The sequence below is a fragment of the Pleurodeles waltl genome, chromosome 4_1 (genome assembly GCF_031143425.1).
Source record: "Pleurodeles waltl isolate 20211129_DDA chromosome 4_1, aPleWal1.hap1.20221129, whole genome shotgun sequence".
In the NCBI taxonomy this organism is placed as follows: Eukaryota; Metazoa; Chordata; class Amphibia; order Caudata; family Salamandridae; genus Pleurodeles; species Pleurodeles waltl.
In genome coordinates, this window is record NC_090442.1 from 570,732,083 (window position 1) to 570,759,404 (window position 27,322).

The window sequence follows — 27,322 nt, forward strand, 5'->3', positions numbered from 1 at the left end:
GAACAAAACAATACAGACGATTTTTTCCAAGATTCTAACTAACTTTCCGACCCGAAACACGGAGCGAAAAGGAACACGTCCGAACCCGATGGCGTAAAAAAAACAATCTAAGATGGAGTCGACGCCCATGCGCAATGGAACCGAAAGGGGAGGAGTCCCTCGGTCTCGTGACTCGAAAAGACTTCTTCAAAGAAAAACAACTTGTAACACTCCGAGCCCAACACCAGACGGCGGACTGTGCACAGCATGTGTATCTGCAGCTACACATGCCATCGAACGAGTTGATCCTCCGTTACGTCCAATTGTGTGCACTAATGGATCTATTACAGAACAGAGTCAGGCTATGGAGGCAGTGAAGGAGTCTCTTGAATCACAGTGAATGACAGACCACTCTAAATGTGTTTTACAATGCATAGAGATTGTCCAAGAAGAGAATTTATTTGAATTTGATAGTGTTATCTACCAGCAGAAGAAATAAGTATGGGAGCAGCCTGTGCCCCCAGTGTAGCAAAGCTCTATATGGGTCTGTTTGAAAGGAGATACTTATACAATGAAATGGTGCCCTTTTATGAAAACCGACAATTAGTCAATATATATAGATGACATTTTCTTTAACTGGACGGGACAAGATCAACTGGAGGAGCTCTGTATGTGTATCAATGCTTGTGACTCCAATTTAAGATTTATAGCAAGTAAGAACAAGGAAAGGGTGGAGTTCCTAAATATATAGATACAATATTGTAATCCAGCGATTGAAGTGTGTCTACATCAAACCCACAGCAAGAAACACTATCTTGTGTTTCGATAGCTTTCATCCAAAAACAAGGCATTCTGTTTAGTCAATTTCTGCGGATCTGCAGAAATTGCACTAACTTGGATGATTTCAATAAACATGCGGATGTCTTGCAACAAAAACTATTGGCACCAGGATATCCAAGACGTCTTAGATTCGTACAAAAGAGCCAAATATTACAGAGAAAGTAGGTTTGAAAACAGAGATAAAGACAAAGAAGAAAGATTGGTTTGTGGAGTGCAGCACTCCAACCTAAATGATAAAATCAGGATCATTTTGTGACAGTGGCAAATTCTCAATGTGAATAGTGATTTACCTCAACTAAAATATACAAATACAATTCTTAGCTGCCCTCTCCTGCTGGTAAGAAGCCAACCTTCAGATCAAGCATCAACATATCCACTAGATGAATATGTCTGAATTCTTCAAAACACTTTATATGAATAATCTGGGGGAAACGAAACATTCATCTCCAAACTGATAAAATTTCCAGAATCAAATGCTAGGCTTTAAAGCAAAAACAATACGTGAAGGCTAAGGTACATCACATTATCAATATCTGCAAACTAGGGCTTTAGGTCACCTTTACTGCATTGTGGATGAATGGAGGAGAATCATTCTAACCCATATTTCCCTAAAAGGCACAAAGCTGATGGCAAATAGGGGAAGGGGTATTTAAGACTACAGAGAAGTCCTACAATTAAACCCCACATTATGTGGATTGCTATGGACAGAAATAAGTAACTTCAAAAAGAAGTCTGATATATGTGGAATTAATGGCAATATCGCAGTGAAACAGCGTGTACACACTTTAAGCAGTTGAACATATGAATTAGGATATAGTGTGAAAATACCTCTTAACTGTCCCCCTTGGGCTTGCAGCCACACATTATTGGGTAACAAGATTTGTTTTAGTTGTTTTGGTTTTATTACATGTTTTAAAAAAAGGAACAATACAAAAAACTAAAATGGTCATTCATGCAGGAAGAATGGGAAATAGAATGTGCTTAACTTAAAAAATGCTTAAAAGAAACACGATTGTACTTAGTACACAATGCTCTTCCATGAAATCTCAATCACAAAGGTTTTCTTCCAATTAAATGTAGCCAAGATGAGTTCTAGGTTTACTTTACTACAGACCAAGATAAACAATTTTCTAAATGTCTATCGCCTATGGCATTTAGCAATTGTGTGAGGGCATTGCACATGTAGCACATTGAGATTTATGAATGAACCATTACACAGATAAAACTTCAATTAATGAGCTAACACATAGGACAGAAATTACTTACAATTATATCGTCAGTAGCAATGAAACAGCAAAGGCCAAACGTGTCTGCGCACTGAAACAAGAAAAAAAAAACACTACTTTATAAAATTACTTTAAATCTAATGTAAAGCAAGCGCACATTTCAAGTGAATCCACCCTTTGCATTTAATTTGTGCAGGAGTAGAAAGTTCATAAACTTATCTACTTGTGATAGTTTATGGAAAGTCTGACACCATTTTGAGGTCTTGTAGAACATGGACAAATGCAGGAAAGTGTGTTAACTAACCTGAGATTAATGTTTACTGAACCTCTAAAATGACCTTCAACACAGCATTAGATTACATGATTTGACTGAAAACAAGGATTATGGATATCTTTCCTCATCTTATCATAGCAGCCCTTACCAATTTTTCTTGTTAAAACAGCCCCTGACCCTGGTCCTTACTTCCAATAATGCTCCATGACTGGCACTTCACAAGCGCGGCACAGCAAGATCCAAAGAACTGCTGGCTTCTAGGCAGCAGCCTTTGTAGGGAACAGCAGTAATTTCAACTAGTGGGCCACACTTTGCAGTTTGAACATGTAATGCAGGAGAAATCCATAAAGTAGACGTCTGCTTTGAGGATGCCAATCCTGGCCGTAGACCACAATTTAGCACTCAAAGGGTTGTCTCCATATTTAGTTTTATCTAAATAAAAGTTCAGGACCCTGTTGTGGTCTAATCTTGCTGCTGGAGATGGTTGGAAGACAACAGGAACATAAATTGCTTTGTTAAAATGAATTGGATACAACTTCAGTTAGAAAAGTGGGATGTGTGTAACAGTGCCCTGCTTTGATTGAAAATAAAGTACAGCTCAGCTTATGGATCCTGTACCTCACTAACTCCTTCACAATGTAATATCAACTCATAGCCAATTTCCAGGTAAGCTGCTGCAAAGAGGTCCTCTGAATGGGCTCAAAAGTGGGACCCATAAGTTTAGAAGGAGCCAGATTTAACTCCCATGAAGCAGCAGGCCTTTTGATGGGAAGACTATTTTAGTCCTTCCCAAAAAATAAATCTGAACACTGGGATTGTAAGATTGATCTCCAATTTGCCTGTTTTTTCAATGCAACTTAAACTGAAGTGCACTGTTCCTGCTAACCAGGTCCCCAGTGCCCCTTCTCCAAAACAAGACGGGTGGGAAAATTAGCTATGCAAGAAGCGTGTCACATTTCTAGGCTGGGCACACCCGTAGGGTGGACAGCCTGAAGTCGACTCCACCTAGCAAATTCCACCATCTTGTGTGGTGGAACTTAGGACCTCTGGACAGGGTGATGCCCACTCGCCACAGAAAGTGACCTGGGGTGTAGTGACCCACGTGTAAGTAGCCCACTGGCTACTACCCTTCACCACCTAACTCAAGTATTTAGGGGACCCCCGCCCCCCGATACCAGATCTTTGCTGGACACATGGTGTCAGGAAACCTGCTGAACCTAAGAACTGAGTAGCACCACTGACTTGGCACCAACTGCCATCCTGCTGCAACAGACCCTCGAGGAGCATCTGACCTGTTCCACCCCTGCAGCCTCCAAGATGCTGGGAGAACTGCCAGTGCTTTGCAAATTGCCAGGAAGAACTCCCTTTGAGTATGAGCTGCTCCCCGCATCCACAAGCACTAAGAAAGAACTGAGGACAGGGACCACCAAAAACCAGGCACTGAACATCACCACTGCACCTGAGTGGAAGTGGGACAATGGTGTCAGCGTGGTCCTGAGGCCCTCCAGATACAAAGCCCACCCAGAGTTTGCCCACTGTGGACTTGGAGACAGCACCTGCAGCCTGTTTCTGCAGATCCTACCCCCACCCCCTGCAACCGCAAGTGACCAGGAGACATAAATCAGACCCCTAAGGACACCTCTGCACCTGTCCACCATGGACTGAGGAAAAGAGAACCAAGCCTCGTGCAAACTGAGCCCACTTGTTGGCTTGGTCAGACTGGACCCCCACCAGTCCACACCGGCAGACTGTTTCTGTAGGCCCGACTTCAAACAACTAATTCCAGCACCAGATACCAAAAGACACCACTGAACTCAAGCCCCACAGCTCAAGGAGAAGTGGGCTGACGGTGACCCCATATGCCCACAGACTTCAAGGGTCAAACTCCCCTGTGGGTTGCCGCAGACTGGCCTTCCAGTCACAGCTTGCAGCAACTTTCCAACCTGACCATTTCCCATTAAAATAAAATGGGAAGCCCAAACACCTCTGCACCCAGACGCGCCGCCAGAGGCTCCCGAGGTGACCTGTTGGTCTGGCCTTGGACCCTGCCCCATACTCACATTAAGTCCTGGAGAATAATCCAACAGGTAGCTGTGTAGTTCCTGAATGTAGTACATGCCCCCCCCGCCCCAATAGGGAGACATTAGAGTGCCCAAAAACTACACTGTCAACTTTTGGAAACTGTAAAAAATTCCTATCTCGAAAAGTACTCACCTGATTCCAGTGATCTTAGTATGTAAACAGATATAAAAGCATGTGTTTTTATAAATTGGTGTTGGATTTGTGAGTCTCATTTACTGAGTGTGTGCCTTACATGCTTAGCACTACCCTTTGAAATACCCAACTGCTCAACCACAGCGCCCTACCCAAAAAAGCATTTGGGATTGCTTGGACTCTGCAGTGTAGCTAATTTTGGCCCACTATATAAACAGCCGGCTTCCTACACAGGTAGGAATGCTGGGAGAGTAGATTATTGTGCTTTGACAAAGGGCCTGATTTAGAACCTGGTGAAGGGCAATACTGTCACGAACATGACATGCCACATGACATCTGCTGCATAATGATCCCTTTATATTCTATGGGGACAGTAATACAGTGGACGGGATTTCGGTCATGTATATGACAGAGCCTTAGCCAAGTTCTAAATCAGGCCTGGAGTGAATAAAGTACATATTTTCAACTTATTTTTTTACACCAGCAATTTAAGTATTCACTCAGGTATTAAATTATGTATGACTCAAACTATGTATGATGCTTTACCACTATGTACCACGTTTAAGTTAAGTTTGTACCACTAGTATGCATCGTCAAAGTAAGCATCCCTAAGAACCACAGAACACTTGGGCTCCTTTGATGCTGTGGATAGATCTGGTTGCAATGTTAACGCTTGTCTCAGGCCCAATGTTGGTCTTAATTCAGTGCAGATCCCGCTGATGTTGCCTGGTGTCCGTGTCGAAAATGTGAATGACAATAGTTTGCTCCTGCAGTCCCACCAATTTAAGAGCAACTTTCATCCTCTAATTCTTCATTTCATATGTGCATGCATAATGCGGCAGACAGGACCAAAAATGGCAGATTCATTATTTTTAATTGTGCTTCAGGTATTAAGAGATGAAGCCATGATGCATTTCTTAGTGTGATGCTACGACAGTGTGGTTATCACTAGGTCAAGCGTGTCAATGGCTGCATTTATAGATCTGGTTGGAGACTACTTGTCCTGCAAATGTGAGCAAATATTCTCAGTTTAATAATCACAGCCAAAAAGTGCCTGATTTAAGGGCAGTTCATACTGCACAACATTCCTGCTCACATCCACCTTTTTGCTCTCTCCCCGCCAGGGGTGCTGAGATCTATGGCCCAGATGGATACATTTTATGGACTGCAGGGACTATCAGTCAAGTTTCTGTGCTTGGCAAAGAATCAGTGTCTTGCTGGGCAGTTTCACATTACTGAAGGAGGCAGAGTAGTCAATGGCTGCTGTTAAAACACTTCCAGTGAAGCCTGACTAACGATAGAACAGTCTTGGAGAGGCGCTAGGTTGTAAGGTCTCCATTAGGATAGACTGATGTGAGGCACCACTGTTTTAGTCTGACGCACATCTAATATCTTGGAGAGTAAAGACATCGTCCACTGGCAAGGAACATAATGGGGAAGATGGAGGCAAACTCAGCATGTACCAAGAATCAGAGCTATGAAATCTGCAGGTAGAGTGCTCTCCTGTATTTTCGATGAAGAGCACATGGGTGATTAGAGATCTCAGACTGATGATCTCCAAACCAGCGAAATTTGAGTTTTTGGCAAATGTGTTACTGGAGCCGGTGGAGCAATGAACTGGTGTGGCACTCAGGAGTTGAGAAGCAGCAAAGGTTTGTGGAACGGAACCTCTGCTGGAATGACTAATCTGTATTACTGCAAAATTAGTAGTTCTTCCATAGGGACAACTGCACCAGAGTAAACAGAAAAAGTGGGCAGACTGTTTAGTACCTAGACGTTGACCACCCTGTCGATCAAGGTCAATAAAAGTGACATACATGCTCAGTGCAGAGATGGGATAGTGTCTCAACATCAAAGATGGTCATTAGTGTCAGGTGTTGCCATTGGTCAGTGACGCTCCTGAAGTCATGGATGGAAGCCTTTGTGTTGATGGAGCAGATGTTGAGGGCAGCAGTACTGTAGCGAATGGCACCTGGGATTGCCAGTGTCAATGTTGGCACTTAAAGCCCTTCGACAGCGAGCATGTCTGTGCTGAAGGTGTTGTTGCTGATGCTCCAGTAAAGGCAAGATTGCTCAGAGTGGTGACAGATCTTCGGCTTTCTCTTTCTGGATTTCCCTTTTCTCTGCTTCTTCCTGAGCCAGAGTTTTGACTTGTCATTTTCTTTTGTCATTTTCTTTCACCCAACAAACACTGTCAGTGCTGATGTCATTCAGGGAGGTGGTGTGGTGCAATAATGAAAGCATGCAAGTTCCACATAGGAGGTCCACTCAGTTACAATCTTACCACAATTAACCATCTTTAACTTGGACACTTAATTCTAATGGGCTAAAATAATTCACAAGTGCTGGACCTGGTTCTTTCTGCAGGGTCATTACCAAACTTTGCCTTTCTCCCATTTTGCTGAATTTAGCAGTTAAAGTGCCTAGAGTCCTAAAGTAAACAACCAAAGTGCATGCGCTCACTGCTACAAACATGGTAACATTGGCTTATCCACAATTGGCATATTTGATTTACTTACGCCCCCAGTAAAGTATACCAGCTGTGCCCTAGAGGGGTGGGTGGTGGGGGAGGGGAGCAGGGCTTTGAGTCAAAGGGAGCTTAGGTGTGACAGATGGGCCATCCACATCCTGATGGGCGGGCAGAGCTGACACCAGAATAGTCTGTGTCCTGTCCCCACACAAAGGGCTACATATCCCTCCACCCCCATAGTGAGTCTGGAGCTAGGGTATGAGGGCAGGGACTCAGTACTTCAAAGGCCTCTTAAGTCTTCCCCACTTCACTGGGTATAACTAGTGGACCCCAGACACCACCAACTCAGTACACTACTTCCTGAAAGAATACACAGCCCAAAAGGACATCAGTGCTGAAAAGACTGCTACTCTCCAACACAGGACCAAAGTGACTAAGGACTTGCTGGCTTGCCTCCTGTTTTCGGATGCCTCATGGACAGAGACTTCCAACTCATACGCAACAGCACCGGGACTCTGCCAACTTAGTCCTGTCAAGGGATGCCAATCCACCAGTCCTAGGCCCTTGAAAGTGTGTATAAAGAGCTGTTTTAGTCAAAAGATGCTGCTGCGCATGAATCAGTCCCCCCCCCCCTTGCGCAGATCAGAGTTGACATCTCACCAGTGCGTGGCTCAACCTCAGTGCATCGCCTTCGGACCAGCCAGACATCACCTCTTAGTAGAGAAAATAAACATATTCACTACTGCGTGGAAAGGACTGATGCATCACCTCCACTGTGGGAATCAACACATCGCTTCAGCCGGTTGCCCACATAAATCGCAGCAACCAGGATTAAGGTACTTCTGTTCAATGGGCCTCACTGGGTCACTTGTAGCTGGCTCTCGCTCCACTGTATTCAGCCTGAACTTTTAACTTAGGCCGGTCTGGTGCAACTAGGTATGCCCGGTTGGCGCTTGCTTCTAAGCAGTATTTCACAGTTTATTTTTTAAAGATTCATATTTCAATTTCTACCTATTGGATTTTCCACTTTTGGGTTTATTCAATAAATTAGGTTCTATTTTTCTTACCAGGTGTGCTGTCTCACTCCATTACTGTTTGAAGTTTTGAACACTTTACACATTGCCTCAAAGTTAAGCCTGATTGCTCTGTGCCAAGCTACCAGGATATGAGCACTGGTTAATTTAGGGCATTTGTGACTTATGATTAGGCTTGTGCTTCCTGCTAGGACAGAAGGCATACTTTTGCCAACCAGACACCCAGTTTCTAACAATGAACTAATTGGGTCAAAAAAACGGCTGAATAGTTTGTAGTTTGACTAATTATCACTTATCTGCCTGCTTCTTTTTGGATGGCTTACCTTGACCATCTTGTGTTTGTCCACCCCTTGAGCATTAGCTTTTTATGTTCTTCCACTAATCACATTTAGGCAACTTTTTTTTGCTTAAGCACAAGTTATGTTAGAGATGGAAAAAGACATGGATTGCTATATATTCGCAGAAAAGTGAATTTAAAAAGGGAGTGGGTACCCAAAAAACCCAGTGTACATCTGTTCGTGGCATTAGTCGCTGCAGATTCACATGCGCCCACCTGCCTCCCCGGGAGCCTGCAGCCGTTTAGAAGTAGATCTTAAACATTTGTACATTTGTAAATATATTACTTAAAACTTTATTATGTACATATGCATTCACTCCATTGCATGAGCACTATTACTAGCATACACAACTCCTACCTCACCCTCTGCGGGCAAAACAATCTAAGATGGAGTCGACGCCCATGCGCAATGGACTTGAAATGGGAGGAGTCCCTCGGTCTCGTGACTCGAAAAGACTTCTTCAAAGAAAAACAACTTGTAACACTCCGAGCCCAACACCAGATGGCGGACTATGCACAGCATGTGTATCTGCAGCTACACATGCCATCGAACATATTTAAACTGTTAACTGTGGCTATCTTTTCTAAGCTTTTGTTTTTAATAGAAAATATGTTTTAAAAAGCCTGTGTTATCCAGCTGTATCCCTTTTGTGTTTCACTCCTCCCCTCCTTCCCACTGTTTCTCTGCCTTACCACTGCACCCAGTCCATATGCTGCTCTTTGCCATCCCATGATTGTAAGTCAGGAATAGAGGCTTGGGATACGCTTCTCTCTTTACTGAAAGAATCACAGCAGCCAATTGAAAACCTTGAAACCTAAAACTACTTAACCCATGAGCCCAGTAGTCCAGTGTCTTGCCCATTCATGGGGCCTCATGCTCCTGTCACCATAGTACTTACGTTGCTGCAGCAGTTGGAGAAAAGTGATTTTACTTCTTTTGTTACTGATAATTGTGACTGAGCATTTGAGAATCTTCATATGCCCACAACTAGGCTAGATTATCCTTGTAGCGAGGATCCTGAGTGGGTGCATCACTTGCTTCCAGGAATCCATCCTCTTCCTTTCTGGTGCCACACAGACCTGATCAGAGCATATTTTCTGCCCAGTCGGCTTCGCACACTTTGTATGTGTTAAGCATGGAGGGAGCAACCTGTAAAATGTTCATAGGGAAGAACATTTTACAGGTTGCTCCCTCCATGCTTTATTCGGCTGGCAGGGACAGTTTTTCTATTCCTCTTTCTTGGATGAGAGGATTATCCCACCTGCAAGAACAAGACTTAAATCTATAACGTACTTTCAGAATATTAGTGATATTGATTAGCATCCGATTTAATCACATTTATTTTGAAATTTCCCAAAGATGGTTTAACTTATGATTTGATGTTTTTCCTCATTTTGTATTTTTCCTCAGGAACGGATAATAAGTGCATGTTATCTTGACAAAAGGATCGAGGGTTGATGTTCTGTTGAATTGCTGCATGAAAGTCCTGCCTGTCGAGCTGGATTCACTGTTGTGGTGGGCAGGTTGATGTTTTACGTTTTCTGTTGGACTCAGGTTGATGCATTCGAAAAGAGGGAGGACGATGACGAAAGGAGCCTATATACAAGGATGAGGCCCAATGATTGGGGTATTTAGTTTTCGGTTTCAAGTGTTTTAATGAGCTGCTGTGATTTATTCACTAAAGGAGCATAATTCCCACCTCCGTGTCCCTAATAGAATTAAGCATTCTTCACATGTCTGCTAGACTTTTTAATCCCCTGGTTCTATGTACTTCCATTGTGCTCTAGTGCTTCTCCCACCGCATCCATGTGCTTTATTTCCCCATTGTAAAGAAATGGCTCCATGTTGCAGTTACCCCCCCACTTTTTGCCTGATAATGATGCGGACTTGAATGAGAAGTGTGCTGGGACCCTGCTAACCTGGCCCCAGCACCAGTGTTCTTTCACCTAAAATTTACTTTTGATTCCACAATTGGCACACCCTGGCATCCAGATAAGTCCCTTGTAACTGGTACCGCTGGTACCAAGGGCCCTGATGCCAGGGAAGGTCTCTAAGGGCTGCAGCATATCTTATGCCACCCTGGGGACCCCTCACTCAGCACAGACACTGCTTGCCAGCTTGTGTGTGCTGATGAGAACAAAACGAGTAAGTCGACATGGCACTCCCCTCAGGGTGCCATGCCAACCTCACACTGCCTATGCAGTATAGATAAGTCACCCCTCTAGTAGGCCTTACAGCCCTAAGGCAGGTTGCACTATACCATAGGTGAGGGCACCAGTGCATGAGCACTATGCCCCTACAGTGTCTAAGCAAAACCTTAGACATTGTAAGTGCAGGGTAGCCATAAGAGTATATGGTCTGGGAGTGTCAAAAACGAACTCCACAGCTCCATAATGGCTACACTGAATACTGGGAAGTTTAGTATCAAACTTCTCAGAATAATAAACCCACACAGATGCCAGTGTTGGATTTATTACAAAATGCACACAGAGAGCATCTTAAAGATGCCCCCTGTATTTTACCCAATTGTTCAGTGCAGGACTGACTAGTCTCTGCCAGCCTGCTGCTGAGAGACGAGTTTCTGACCTCATGCGGTGAGAGCCTTTGTGCTCTCTGAGGACAGAAACAAAGCCTGCTCTGGGTGGAGGTGCTTCACACCTCCCCCCTGCAGGAACTAACACCTAGCAGTGAGCTTCAAAGGCTCAAGCTTCGTGTTACAATGCCCCAGGGCACTCCAGCTAGTGGAGATGCCCAGCCCCTGGACCCAGACCCCACTTTTGGCGGCAAGTCCAGGAGAGATAATGAGAAAAACAAGGAGGAGTCACTGGCCAGTCAGGACAGCCCCTAAGGTGTCCTGAGCTGAGGTGACTGACTTAGAAATCCTCCATCTTGTAGAAGGAGGATTCCCCCAATAGGAATAGGAATGTGACCCCCTCCCCTTGGGAGGAGGCACAAAGAGGGTGTACCCACCCTCAGGGCTAGTAGCCATTGGCTACTAACCCCCCAGACCTAAACACGCCCTTAAATTTAGTATTTAAGGGCTTCCCTGAACCTAAGAATTTAGATTCCTGAAACTACAAGAAGACTGCTGAGCTGAAAAACCCCTGCAGAGGAAGAACAGAAGACACCAACTGCTTTGGCCCCAGTCCTACCGGCCTGTCTCCTGCCTTCCAAAGAAACCTGCTCCAGCGACGCTTTCCCAAGGACGAGCGACCTCTGAATCCTCAGAGGACTGCCCTGCTTCAAGAAAGACAAGAAACTCCCGAGGACAGCAGCACTGCTCCAAAAGAACTGCAACTTTGTTACAGAGGAGCAGATTTAAAGACCCCTGCAAATCCCTGCAAGAAGCGTGAGACTAGCGACACTGCACCCGGCGACCCCGACTCGACTGGTGGAGAACCAACACCTCAGGGAGGACCCTCCGGCGACTCCGAGACCATGAGTAACCAAAGTTGTCCCCCTGAGCCCCCACAGCGACGCCTGCAGAGGGAATCCCGAGGCTCCCCCTGACCGCGACCGCCTGAACCTAAAGTCCTGACGGCTGGAAAAGACCCTGCACCCGCAGCCCCCAGTACCTGAAGGAACGTAACTTCTGTGCAGGAGTGACCCCCAGGAGGCCCTCTCCCTTGCCCAGGTGGTGGCTACCCCGAGGAGCCCCCCCCTTGCCTGCCTGCACCGCTGAAGAGACCCCTTGGTCTCCCATTGAAACCTACAGAGAACCCGACGCTTGTTTACACACTGCACCCGGCCGCCCCCGCGCTGCTGAGGGTGTACTTTGTGTGGACTTGTGTCGCCCCCCCGGTGCCCTACAAAAACCCCCTGGTCTGCCCTCCAAAGACGCGGGTACTTACCTGCTGGCAGACTGGAACCGGGGCACCCCCTTCTCTCCATTGAAGCCTATGCGTTTTGGGCACCACTTTGAACTCTGCACCTGACCGGCCCGGAGCTGCTGGTGTGGTGACTTTGGGGTTGCTCTGAACCCCCAACAGTGGGCTACCTTGGACCCCAATCTGAACCCCGTAGGTGGTTCACTTACCTGCAAAAACTAACATTACTTTACCTCCCCCAGGAACTGTGAAAATTGCACTGTGTCCACTTTTAAAACAGCTAAATGTGTTTTATGTAAAAGGTATATATGCTATTGTAATTATTCAAAGTTCCTAGAGTACTTACCTGCAATACCTTTCAAATGAGATATTACATGTAGAATTTGAACCTGTGGTTCTTAAAATAAACTAAGAAAATATATTTTTCTATAACAAAACCTATTGGCTGGATTTGTCTGAGTGTGTGTTCCTCATTTATTGCCTGTGTGTATGTACAACAAATGCTTAACACTACTCCTTGGATAAGCCTACTGCTCGACCACACTACCACAAAATAGAGCATTAGTATTATCTCTTTTTGCCACTATCTTACCTCTAAGGGGAACCCTTGGACTCTGTGCATGCTATTCCTTACTTTGAAATAGCACATACAGAGCCAACTTCCTACACCCATCCTTCCCCACCCACTCCACTTTTCTTTTTTAAACAATGATACACATCATCTACACAAAGGCAAGTGGGAAAGCCAACAGGTCCCAAAGGAAAAACTCTTTGCTTTGCCAACGTTTGTTCCTTTACTCATTAAGGAATCTGTAAGGCATGGTCACAAAAGGAGGTTAGAGGGGAAAAACCTACACATTTTTGCTTGATAGGAACAGTGTTCTAAATTGTGGAGTGCACAAGCTCTGAAGGTCAACGTCTTATGTTGAAAGGGAATCAAAAGGAGTTTATCCCACAGACTGACAGCACCTCTGAAGGGCACCTTCTGGAAACTGAGTCACTTGTAAGCAGAGTGAAGAGCAAATATCTACTCAAAATAATGCAGTTCACAAAAGGTCAGTGCACGATGAGTAAACTGACTAGAGCTGACCAAGCACATTATTAACATTCGGTTTAACAATCTGACAATATTTCAGAGGTTCAGATGCACCCAACGTCAACCCAAAGGCTCAATTGTTCAGGAGTAGAATATATCACCCCGTTGGCATTAATTAAATATAACACTGAATAGTCCGTTGAAACATACTTACAGCCTGCCTGGCTTGAATATTGGCTGCTCCATCACAGACTATATTTTTTAGAATTGGTCCAAGAGTTCGAAAAACATCCTCACTTTCTATTCCTGGTCCAATCTGGGCACAGAGAAGGCATGCAAGTGCAGCTGCTGCACACTGTTCTTCACGCTTACCTTGGGGGGGGGGAAAAAAAGTCACTGACTAAAAAGTGCAGAAATTGTAGATCTACATACAAATCATTGAGAACACATTAATAGCTTTCTTCAGCAGATCTAAGTTTAAAAGACAAGCATGCATTTTCAAATCAAAATCAAATCATTAACATTTATAAAGCGCGCTACTCACCCGTGCGGGTCTCAAGGCGCTAGGGGGAAGGGGGGTTACTGCTGCTCGAAAAGCCAGGTCTTGAGGAGTCTCCGGAATGCGGATTGGTCCTGGGTGGTCCTGAGGCTGGTGGGGAGGGTGTTCCAGGTCTTGGCTGCCAGGAAGGAGAAGGACCTCCCACCCGTCGTGGAGCGGCGGATGCGAGGGACGGCAGCGAGCGCGAGGCCAGAGGAACGGAGGAGACGGGTGGGGGCGTAGAAGCTGAGGCGACGGTTGAGGTATTCCGGTCCCTTGTTGTGGAGGGCTTTGTGTGCGTGGGTGAGAAGTCGGAAGGTGATCCTTTTGCTGACTGGGAGCCAATGCAGGTGTTTCAGGTGTGCGGAGATGTGGCTGTTGCGGGGTACGTTGAGGATGAGGCGGGCCGAGGCGTTTTGAATACGTTGCAGGCGTTTTTGGAGTTTAGCGGTGGTCCCAGCATAGAGGGTGTTGCCGTTGTCCAGGCGGCTCGTGACGAGGGAGCTAGGTAACTACATGAAATATTTAAGTGCCCAAACTACGGAACACTAGTTTTTAGGTCTGGCATTAGCAAAGATCTTTTGAATTTTACTTAAATATGAACAATACACCTACTTACGCCAGCCCTCTTCGCCCATTGGTCTGTTAATGTGTCACATTTCTCTTTGGCCAACTACAGCATGCAGGATAAGGACAGCCCACTTCACCCTTTGGCTAACTTCACGGAGTGACAACATTCTGCTCTTTCACAAGTAGTACCCACAAACAGTCGCCTTCACCTCTAGGGAGCTAAAGCGATTTGTGATTTGAGACCAAAAACAAAACAGTTTTGCTTTTAGGTTTTACTTTAGATTTACAAAGGCCTCACAACCCCCAACAATCTTGCAAGAACCATAAGAAACCAAAACCACCACTGACAGACAAGGCTGGCCGATAACTCAGACCTACTGGCTTTGCCAATGGTTATTTAATGTACCTACCTAACATAAGGATAAGAGGTTAGTTAAGCAAAAATTTCACTTTAGCAGCCGAAAGGCAAATTAACCCTCGACAGTTGAGGCTTGCCACTGAGCAAAGCTGCAATGACCTCATCAGGAGAACGAATATAGATCCATAAGAGCTGAAAGGGGTCTGCATTTAGACCAAATGGTATGGCACCATGAAAAACAGGCATTCACAAAGCAATGTGTCTTGAGTTTGCTCGAGTTAGAGCTATTAACATTTTAAACTCCTAACCAGACTTTTCTTGCCACAAACTGAAAAGTAAAACAGTTTCAAGTATAAGAGCCGACTGCTGCCATGAGCACAAAGCGGACACAAAAAGAAACAGAAGTTCGCTCTCAGTGAAACATATCGGCTAAAGTGCAATTATCCATGTAACCAAGGAAATCCATGTAACTGCTGTTACGCAAAACTCTATTACTACCCAGTGAGATCACGCTGCACGCTACACGATGAATAGTGGAAAACAAGCATCTAGAATTCTTTTCATCAGTTATACGCAAATAAAAGGATAGTAATACAAACTTAGGTGCTTATTACTGAGGCAATCAAAGGCCCCCCAACACAAAAACAAAAAAGAATTTGGTGACCTCATTAAACAGATTTGCAAATCACCTGTTTTAGTTTATTAAACTAAGCCATAGGCGAGGGGGCCTTTGTGGACTGCAAGTTTGTGACTTAATTATTCAAGCAATAAAGTATCCAATAATTATACTGATTTATTTTCCTCACTTTGTCAGCAGTGTTTCATGGAAATCCCAGAAGGACTAAAGGGGGAGGGCAAATTTCATATTGGCAGATTTCAATTAGTTCATTACAGAGATTTTCAAAGGTAGTCTAAGTCAGGCTATGGGCCACAGTGCGCACCGAAATCTCAAAATAGCAAACACGATCTGTTGAAATATTTATCCAAAATAGGTAGACTGACCACATAGAGCTGAGTGAACAAAACTATTCTTTGGATTCAGTGTATTGGAGAGAGGATCATTAAATCATTCTGACATCAATTACTAAATTATTTCCCTATACCACCAGTCCATCTTAAGAATTTCAGTGATCAAGGGTGATCAATGAACACAATGTCCCATGTAGGCTTGATATCTAATCTCTGCCCCATATTACAGAATTAAATTCTGACAAAAAATGGATCAAAGCCTCATAAGCCTGCATCTCCAAACATTTTCTAGAAAGACTGATGAATGCTGCCTCAGGAATATTGTATTTTAAAGCTAAAGCCACAGCTGCCAAAAACAATGTTCAAAACAAGGGAACGTCCACCCCCATCTTGGCAGTTTATACCTGGAGATCATGATTTTCATGCCTTAATGTAATGATTAGCTCGAAAGTTGAATGTTTTACCAAAAATGTGCCCAGGAAGCAAGGCAATGACCAAAAAAAAAATCAAAGGTGAAGGAGGTGGATGGGTGTGTGGGAGGGAGTATATTCACTTAGAAAATGAATACATCCTACAATAGATAACGAGGAAGCCTTCTAGAGTTCCATATTCAGTTTTATTTTTTGACTATCTAGAATAGTAATGTTGTAGTGTCGGGATACTTAGTGAAATGTATGGGTGATGTCAAACAGTTCAGAATTAGTCATTTCAGTTCTGCTGGCAGAATACGGTCATTAGTCTTAATTAGAATAGTTTCTGTATTTTGGGTATTAATGTAATCTCGATATTGCAGAGAATTATTCTATACTCTGCAACAAAAGATGTTGATGACAGGGTTCTGAGACTAGCCCTATTTAATCAGCAAACACCATGATTGTGGAGGTCAGTGGCAGATCAGAACTTGGGAGTACTGTCACTATGCTGATAGATGGCGAGTGATTCACTATACTGGGCAAATAGTGAGGAACAAGGATATCAGGGACATGACAGCTATATGCATAATGCTGAAAGATACTCTACAAATATATCCATATAGGCAGAAGCACAGTAAGACTATCAGCCTGGAGAAATGGGCACAGATTATTTTTGGCTAATACTAAATCACCAGATCAAGGGCCTTTTCAGCATCGAAGTGATTTAGTGGCACAGCAGTAACTGATAACTTGAATGAGTTAATTATTTAAGAATAACTGATATGGTCTGGGTATTTGAGATCAACTCATGCTGGCAAAATGCAATGGTTTACATAAACGTTTTGTAATCTGTACTTAAAATAGCCACAATTCCAACGTTGTTAGATTTTTAAAAATATACCAATTGTCCCTATTGAAATGAGTACTTTGTACACTGCCATACCGCGACTGCTCAGTTTAGGAACTAGTTCTTTCTGAAAGGATTTATTATCTCAGAAAGCAATTAGAGCCAGGGGAATGAGATGTGGAACTTTGTTGTAGCATTAATGGGTAGTTTAACATCTTCCTCGGTTACTGATTCAGTAAGTCCTATCTGATGTTCAAAGCAGTCTCATGGTGAAGCTTACTAAGAAAAATGGCATTTTGTTTCTGGGCTTTCCTATGCAATTTTGTTCTAGAACGTTAAGAAATGTATTGATTTCAATATGATCAAGTTTATCATCAATCTCTTTCAGTGTTCGGTTTACTACTTCGAACTTATCAGGTAAGCGACTTACCAATTCGCTTCTTGCAAGGTACACTGGAATATATCTGAATTACTTCCCGTTGTGATTTTAACAACCAGCATGAACTCTGGAATACATAGTGTTTTAATTAATTCCCGTGTTATTCGAAATAAACAGAAATCAGCTTGGACATTCTGTGGTAACAAGCCTCTTCATGAGGATGTGTGTAACCCAGCATCTGAGTCTGCTCTCTTCGAACACACTCTGCTTACTTTCCTTGCTCATTGCCAAAGCAATAAAGACCCCTCGACTCCCCCCCCCCCCCCCCCCCCCGAAGAAGCAGTCTTAAAGAAATCTACACCATCCCCATGTTAATCAGGCCATGGATTTCAAAATATTAAACTATGGCATTGCAAAGACTGTCAAAATGCATCTCCTATCAATACTGAGATGGGCAAGCCCTACCAAGTGTCACCCATGACAGCTTAGACTAACATTTCAAGTTTTGCCTCCGTATCATGTCACGCATTTTGGAGCCCCTTCTGACTGGTTCACAATGCTAAGATGAGAATGCCAGCACCGTTTGGGATTCAATTCAATCTAAACTTTGTCCAGAGGTTAAGAGGCTTTCCAGTGTCTGCTGCCCTCTACTTGCAATTTTCAGTCAGAAATTCGGCTCCTTTGAGCCTGGACAACAACTGCCTTTTATTCTGTCAACAAAAATTCAGAGCACTGCGGTTGCCATAAACTCACTCACGTTTGACCTTGCAATTATTATTAACCTTCTTTAGCCTGCTGTCAGCAGCACAATCAGTGGAGACAATTGTGCGACTCGTCTAGCACCAGAGAAAGCATTACTTAGAGAACATATTTAGATTGACATCGAAGGCAAGTCTCCCACAGTGTAGGGAGCTATAACCCCACATACAGATTCGAGCACAGAGTAAAGCTAACAGAGCTAAATTGCCTTTCATACGAGTAGCCTCTATTTAGTAGCAAATTTACTCCCGTTTGAGCTTACACCAGGATTGGTTTATTTTATAGCTTATGCCACACTTTTGATGTTTTACAAGTAATTAATTGCCTTTAACTTCGTATCATCCCGAATATCAAGTACATCTATTTGTAAAGCAACGAAGAGCTGTACACTGAACACAATCTACATTCCATAATTTGTTTTTTTTGCACTTTGTAGCTGAATCTTTGCAGTATCCCTCCTTGTCAAGCATAACACCTCACTTCCCCAAGCCCCAATGGGCAACCCCACCTTCAAGGCTTAAGCACGTGTAGCTTTGGCATCTACAGTCAGACTTAATATTGCAGCGCCGCCAGGAGTGTTAAGCAACAAGTGGTAAAGTAGCTCTGTGATGACATAGGTCTCAGTCACTGAGCCTACCATGCATTCCACTGCTCTGGAAGGGCAGGCTGAACTGGGATAAAGGTAGAGGAAGTACCTGCTAAATCCTTCCCTCTGTGCAAGCAGCGTTTCACGTGTCCGCTGTAGAAAGCAAAGAAACCCTTAGCTAGCTCAGTTCCTCAATTACTACAAAAGATTAAAGATAGCATCGTGTACACGTGTGCTTTGACCTTTAAGCTAAAATACTTACAGGTTAGAAAGTACAGCATGTTAGTGTACAGCAGGAGTAGGCAGGAAATGAGCGTCAGGCATCTCTGCAGAAGTATGGAAGAAAGTTGTGAAGGGTTTGTACATTTTTAGAATGTGTCGAGAATATCGGCATCCAAAGAGGCATGCCCCGATTCTCTGAGAAGTGTAAATGACGGACATGACAGGAGGTCACTATATAAGGAGTCCCCTTAGACGTCCTGAAGTATTGAGGAACCACCACCCACACCCATCCCACCAATGGAGAGATTTTCAGGCGGCCAGGCAATGCACAGTCAGGAGGCAGGGAAGCCAGCAAGAGTGACCCCCACCCATCCCCGGGACATGAAAAACTGAAGTGGGGACCCCAGAACTGCGTCCCTGGCACAGCTCAGTGCGGGGTTGACCACCCGTTACAAACCTCAGCCGAGAGGAGGCAGCTGGCACTAGGCCTCAAGGCAAGTTTTCTAGATATCCCCCATCCCTTCCCACGGAGGCACCTGTGTTACTGGCAAGAGGATTCTCAGGAGGCCCCTATAACATGGAAGTGCCCCACAGCAGGTGGTCATGCACCATCCAAGGCTGCTCATGCTGCCCTGCAGCATGCCAGTGGGTGACACCCATTCTCTTCCCCTCTCCCGGGGGTACAGCCTCCACGGGCCCTGCCTTGCAAGGAGCCCAACAGACCAGGCAACCTCTCCAAGTCAAAAGCAAATCAAAGGGCCAGATAAGGACACTTCCTCTTGTTCTCTTCTCTGGGAAGAGGACCACAGACCTAATAACCAGGCTGCTCGCGCTGCCTCATTTGCCTGGACTCCAATAACAGAAAGGCAAGCTGGCAGAACAGCACCATACCACAATCCAGGATAGCTAGATAAGCACAAAGCCAGCAAGGATGCTGCAGTAATCCACATGGTCCCCAGCCTGAGATTCAAGGACTAACTACACCAAGACACACTATACACCATCTTATCAGAAAGACATTTTGCAGGTTTGCTTGGAAATGAAAATGGATGGAGTGGCAAAGACATCAACCAACTCCAAAAGGACGATAGAGGAAACTGAGCGAGTCCCGCTCAAATGTCCAGCTGACCTACAGCTCAAGAAATAACTACAAAAGAAATTGTGGGACCTGTAGGAAAGTGAACAATTGCTGGAGGCACGAGCTGAGGATGTGACAGGGAGGGCCCAGCACAGTAACATCCATAGTCTTAACTGGTCTTCTAAACTGCAGCAAGGGCTCCAACATGGTGGGACACTTGGAAAAAATGTAGGAACTTTTTCTCCCTCAAAAGCTCACTGAGTTGCTGCAAATCACCCGCCTTCCGGGCATTCCGCGCATCCAATCTTTGCCAAACTCCTACATTTTAAACACCGTGATGTGATCCTTAGGGTCACTCAACCACCAAACCCAGACTTTCAGGTTAACCACTGTATTTAATTTCCAGACTGGGCCTCACATTCCCTTCTAGACTGAAAGTGATCTGGGATAATAAATCATTTTCTCAGTGTCATCTAAGACCAGAGACTGGCCTCAGGCCAGGTGAGGTCAGACTGGCAAGGGACAACCAGCTGACGCAACAGGAGCACTCGCCCAAGCAGGCTCAGCTGTATCAAGCTTCTCTGGAGGTGGCAGTGACTTCAGAACTCCCGGAATAATCACTCAGACTCCCTGTCAGTCAAATCAGGTACTCGAGTTCGAAGGCCTTCTCCCTATCACTCAGGCTTGCCCCTGCATTTGACTCCCAAACGGCAATCTGCATTATGTTGACTGATGGGTTCACGTACAGGGGAGCCTTAGCCAAGGCTCAAACCTACTATATTAATCTCACTGGCCCTGAGGCTTGGACACTCTGGGACTGGGCAGGGGTCGCTCCTTCAATTCATTTACACTCCTAGGAGCCTGGCCATGGGAAATATCTGGACACTTCATTGTCCCACCCCTCCCATAGGATGAGTGGGTTACCGAGTTTAGGTGACAGGCAGTTACCATGCCGCTTGCGGTATTACTGTTCTTTTAATTTATGGTTCTTTGCTGATCACGCTATCAGCCTGTACCCCTTTCATGCACCTTACCTCTCCTGAAGACCCAAGGCACACATGCTTTCTCATGGAAACCGGGGAAGGGGGTGAGGGATATGGGTGATCCTGCCCAGGCTTATGACAATCCGGACATAAGAGCTATCCTCATATTGAATATTCATGGGATGCATACCAGACTAAGCGCTACTCCATCTATACATAACTCAAGCGTAAGGGGGTACATATTGCATATTAACAAGAGTCATGCATCACTCAGGTTGAGGGGTCAGACTTGGAGGGGTCAGATTTACACTACCAACTTTTCAGGATACGCAAGAGTTGTACTTATTTGAGGACAGCCGGAACCCCACTCAAGGGACTATGCAAAGAAGTGGATCCAGATGCCACGTTTGCCCACCAAAATTACAAAGGCAACCCATTTTTATTTCACGCATATATGCCTCAAATAAAGAACTCAAATTCTTACAGCTACTATCGCTCAGTCTGGCTAAAGGGGGCACACATCCTGTGGTTACTGAGCTATCATAATCCAGGTACCAGAATATTCATTCACAGGGTTTACTCGCACTTGAATCGCATTGTTTGCTCACTCAATTTGTCCCTCCATTTCTTCCCAAGATTATCTAGGCATGGAGCTCTTTTCCCACATCGCATTAGCCCTACATTGGGTCAGTACCCAATCCCAGAAGTTCGCCTGGTGACTAGAAGCCCCCACCCTTGAAGACCCACCATTCTGAGCTACCCTGGCTAGTAAGATTCAGAAGTTCATAGTGCAATAAGGGTATGGCTTCCTCCTTGGCCGTGGAATATGAGGTCTTCAAAGCTGTATTCTAGGAAGGGAGTACAAACAATTGTAGGGGTCAGACCCATAATCTTTTGGGACCTAGAGGCACCAGAGCAAGAGTATATAGGCACAGATGGGCAGCCACAAATTGACAACTCCTTTGGTCTCCGAATACACTGAGGCCCAACTCACTGCTGTTTGGATTACACCATATACTCTGCCAAGGTACTCAGAGAACTGGCCAATAGAGACTAGACTGCCATCGTGACCAAGATCCATGATCTAAAAGGCAGTTCTCTTTTCACCACAGGAAATAAATACAGCCTTTAACTACTGTTACAAGTACCTCTACTGTCCATCTTCGAAGGCCTCCACCTCTGAGCTACAAATACTCCTAGAGCCAGCACTCCTGAGAGGAGTGGGGAAAAACTGTACTCCCCCTTAAAGTCCAGGAGGTAAGGCTTCAATAATGACACCGTACACCATCAAATCACCAGGTATGGATAGCCTCCTAGCTGAGTTCTATAAAGATTTCCAGGGTGCATTAGCCCCCCCAAAGTTACGCCAACCACAAGACTAGCAACTATAAGTCTCCCCCCACACGATGTTGGTTGAAAGCTGGAAAGGATCCCTTAAAAATGTTTTCTAGCAACCTATCATACAGAATAAAGCTTACAGAATTCAGAGTATGATACTAGCCCAGTGAATGCATCAGGTTTTACTGCAATTGATCCACAAGGACTATTAGATTTATTCTGTCACACAATTTACTTATATGTGGATGGGATTCTACCCTATCTAAAAGACATCACCTCAGACCTCATGTCAATAGCTTCTCTCCTGACAGTTTGGCATAGTGTCAGGACTATCAGTGAGTTTGGGGGTCAATCGTGCTCGTTCCCAGTGCTGATGCCACACCATAGATTACTGAATTGGGTATGGGCCTCATTCAGTGGGACCCCTCTTCAGTCTGTGACTTGAGAATCCGGATATGCCATGCAGTTCTGGGCCTACTTGAGGGCAAACTGTAGGCAAGGGTCATCTCCATTAGACTGCATTATAAATTTTGGAAATCCACCCCCCGTCAAGGTGGCTGCATTCCTATCACCAAAATAGGCAATACTCCACTGCCTACTTACCACAAGTGTCCTGGTGATTCTCCCTCAATTATTCTTCCAGGAGCTCCATGCCTTTTTGGGTACACTTTGCTGGCATAATTCTTGTAAAGGAGTAGCACTGCACAAGATCCAACTCCTGCCAGAACAGGGTGGCATGGGGTCCGAATTTTGAATATTACTACCTGGCATCCCAATTACAGTGGCTGGAAGGATAGTTCTTAGAAGACAGGCTCAGTCAATGCTCCTTTCTCAGTCTTGTACACCCAAACACTTAAACACCCAAAGGGAGCCCTTGCCTGCTTGATAAAGGCAGTCCCACACCTAGCTCATACCTCCCTATGCCCCTGCAGTTCCACTGCTTGGATTAATGACTCAGGTGTCACCTCTCCTGGCAACATACATGTATGAGAGGAGGACAAACTGTCTAGCGTGGTAGACTTATCACAACAGCCAATTGATGGTGTTCGAGAAGTGGCCCAAACAGTACACTTCCAAAAGGTAAACTCATTTATGCCTCCCTGATGGGCGTGGCAGACAAAACAAGTCACTCACCAACCTATATACACATTACATACCATGGGTGGCAGCTGTAAATTAGTTGGCTCATCAGGGACCTAATCACAGTCCCTGAGGGACACAGGAAACTGGACTGGATAGGCAGCTCCATGACCGAGAATGGGAAAAGGCCTTGGCATGCCCATAGTGTCCCCCATAAAGCATTTCTGAACCAGATTCAATGCTACGTCCTTCATAGGGTATTATCACTCCCCTAAATGGCTGACCTGCATATTCCTGGACACTTGTGCCAGGTGCAGCACCTCAGGAGCAAACCAAAGACAGACATGCTATGGGATTGCCAACAAATGTGGACCTACTGGACACTTGTCACAACTGGGACCCAAACTGGTCACTGATCTCAACCTTGGAAGCTGGCGTCCTGGGTGTATGCTTAGATCTATAAATCGGCAAAAACAAAAATCACAACACTGAAAACAATTCCACCGTGCCCAGAACAATGGCTGGACACTCACCCACTGGGAAAAATTCAAAGCTGTGGCACTACACAGAAGGCACCAGAGGACTGCACCACAGCCGTATGGCCCAGGGCTGGGAGGCAGTGCTCTCCCAGTTGACCAATCCATCCCCAGAATCCTTAGACCAGCGGTTCCCAACCTGTGGTCTGCAGAACCCCAGGGGTCAATGACATTCCCAACAGGTCTGCAGGCCTGGGCCAGTAGGAATGCACTTCTCCAGCTGGAGCCTCTGACAAACGTGTGTGTTTTTTTTATATTTACTACTTCCTTTGTGCAGCAGTTTTAAAAGCACTGCAAAGTTCCCTGTACATCGAGCAGCCTTTGGGCAAAAATACGGTCAAGAAAACTCTAGTGATTAATGTACCTGCTGGAGTGAGATGGGAGTTTTGTTTGGCAGTTTTGACTCAAAGGTAGTGCAGATGGTTAATATGCCTGCTGCAAAGAAGGTGTATCATGCAAAGAACAGTATTTTATGTGCATAGCACAGTGGGTTACTGCTTTTGTCAGATTTGTTACTGTGCAGTTCATAAGTTACAATTGTAATTTAGCACAGTGAGCTATGAACTGCCATTAAAGAGCTGCATGTAAACTGTATGGCACACATTGCAACGTTGTTTCTCACCCCCCAGTCTCATTTTCCCTATGCTGCTAAAAAAGGTTTGCTTGCGTAAAAATACATCATTCAAGTCAACACTAACCACTGTGTTGTGGTCTGAATCCTGAGTTTGCTTCTCTAGACCAAGCACTCTTAGGAAACGCCTACCCAGTGTGGACGACGGTGTTGATCCTACACCTTGTAGTCCCCGGTAAAGTGCCCCTACACTTGAATGAGGTGCTATTAAACAAATGAATTACATGTGACAGGCTATGGAGAGCTGAGAGGCCCTTAAGGTTTTACTTCCTTTCCCCAGCACATATTTATGTGAAAAAGCCTTCTAAGATATTATGTCCAAAAAAAACAATTGCTTTGGAAATGTAGAATCTGCCCTGAGGATTTAACTATCCTAAATAAAAACCAAACATTTTAAAGTTAGTTACTGAGATGCAGAGCAAACATTCCCATTAAACTTTGACTTACATATTTTTTCAATATAAAAGAATTATATCTGTAGTAATTAGAGTATTTTACTGGTGTGTACTTTGTGTATTTTGCGAATTACTGTTTTAAATTTAAACTGTACAAATTGCTTGGGGTCCCTGGCCTCCAGTAATGATTAAGTGGGGGTCCTCAGGAGTCAACGGTTTGGGAACCATTGCCGTAAAGGTGCTCATTTCTACTTTGCTTTATTAAGTGAAGGTGAAGTCCTATTTGTTCAATGGGGAGATCTGTCTTTACAATTGCCATCATTCTTGTAAAGACATCTGGGTGTGATGCAAGATGAAACATTAAGACTACAAAGTTAGTGATGCCCTACTACAAACATTTTTTCCCCAAGACCTTTAGAGATGAACTACATACACTCTTGATTTAGGTCATAACCGAGTCTGGGCTGTGTAGGATAGGCTTAGTATGATCCGTTTAAAATTGGTTTCTCAAAATTGTGCAGGGAACCAGTATTGAATGCAGTCTGTCTTACTCCACCAAACCAAACACCAGGTGCACTGTATGCTGACGACTTTCAGATAGTCTAAGGTTGGGTTATCTTTTCTATCCCCTTTTATAATGATGCTGCACCTTCTCAAAACACAACTGTGCCCATTAAATCAATGAAGAGTGCTTCTGCACTTTGAGATTACCCTAAAGAATGCCAACGTAGCAATTAAATTGTTTCCAGCATGGACATGAGCAAATACCTTAATTTGTCTCGTCAAGTGTGATCTCCACAGGTCACCATCAATTATGTTTGCTAGTCAAGTGCTTTGCTAATGCTAGTTTAGCAATCAACTATGCAGTGAATCCTTGCCATTTTGTAAAACTACCTTTCTTCAAACAGCGCTCAATGCTGTCTGTTAAAGTGATCCTTCTTTCCAGGAGAAATTCATTAAGTATCTTCGATGCCAGGGAACTTCTTAGACCTTCAAGTGCTGCCTGTCTGATCTTGGCACTGTTGAGATAAAATATTTAAAGCGTAGAAAAACAAAGATGATTGAACTGATACAAGTCAATTGTTAACTGGCTTTGAAATTTCTTAATTGCTGTAGATGGCGATATAAAAAACAAGATCAACCTACATATAAGCACTTACAGTTGGGCTTTATAAATATTCATTTATTGTTCATTCTATAAGATGGCATGTTAAGCTTGTACTGAACATGGAAGTTAAGGTTATTGTAACAAATATAAACCAGATTTTAGTTTTAATTCAAGGCAACATAGCTGTTTTAGGGCTACTGGTATATGAATATTCCATGGTACTGACGAAGGCCAAGGATGTAAACTATAAAGGTAACTTAGATAAACAATGGGTCAAGTAGACTTGAGTAATACAATAATCCTAGGAACCAAAGAAAATGAAATAACCACCATGAAGAGTTCTCAATTAATACATCATAAATACCAAACACTTTGTCCAGCCAAGACTAGATCAGTACAATGGTCATCAACAAAACCTGAATCAACAACTTTTCCGTTTGAATGGCTGCTTAACTAATAAATTGCACCAGTAAAACATGTCTACTTGCACATAAACAGTATTTCCCCAAATACTCATTTTTCATGGCTGAAATTTTCACAATAGCCGACTCTGAAAGCTGAATTTATCACCTTGTCTTGGAGACATGAATTTGGCACTAAAGGTAACACAAAAGTTGGCCTCAATTGACATTTAAGTTCAGAAGCAAGAATAACTGACCTTGAGCTGTCCTTTTGACCAGTTCAGGGTTGCTTGTTTTCTGGTTAAGGGAAGACTTGGCCTAGCAGTTCAGACTGGACCTGTCTGAATGGATGAGGTCAAAGCTAACTTGCATATGGCCAAGTTCAAACTGAGGTGACATGGTGGGTAAAAAATGATTGGGATGCAGCCTCGAGTGGCAGTGGCTGTGATTAACAAGCATTGCATCCATCAAGGGATTTAACTCCATGGAGAAGTTCACGAAGATCCAAATGTAAGATATTAGGACTTTATAAATCCCTGTTCTAGGAGGAACTGAATGAGGCCATCATAATAGGCACACATGTTGGAATATAAGTCAACGGAAGACCCATTAATGGATTGTTTACATCAACTGAGTAACTTGCAAAAGTCATCCAACCTCAAACTGCTTTAAAAATAAACCTCCAGTGGTAACCATAAGGTCTGCTTTCCATTCTCCATCCCTTGTGTGCCAGATTCAAACACTCCCTGTACTTAAGCAGGATTTCCAAAAACATTTATAATTATTCTATACACAACTTTCAAGAAAACGCACCTTAAATATACCCTAACTAGTGCCTTGTCAACAATCTGCATGGGCAATGGGAAAAAAGTAAAGTGTGCAGCAAACCAGAT

General features: G+C 44.2%; 1 protein-coding gene across 1 annotated transcript in view; it reads right to left on the minus strand.

The window, feature by feature from the left end:
• Positions 1-27,322, minus strand: part of IFRD1 (interferon related developmental regulator 1) — a 169,542-nt gene that overhangs the window by 126,692 nt on the left and 15,528 nt on the right. Inside the window, exons 4-6 of the mRNA XM_069228959.1 lie at positions 25,815-25,939; positions 13,453-13,610; positions 2,086-2,136 (exon numbers count right to left, since the gene is read on the minus strand). Of these exons, the coding sequence (XP_069085060.1) occupies positions 2,086-2,136; positions 13,453-13,610; positions 25,815-25,939 (334 nt within the window). The remainder of the gene's footprint in view (positions 1-2,085; positions 2,137-13,452; positions 13,611-25,814; positions 25,940-27,322) is intronic.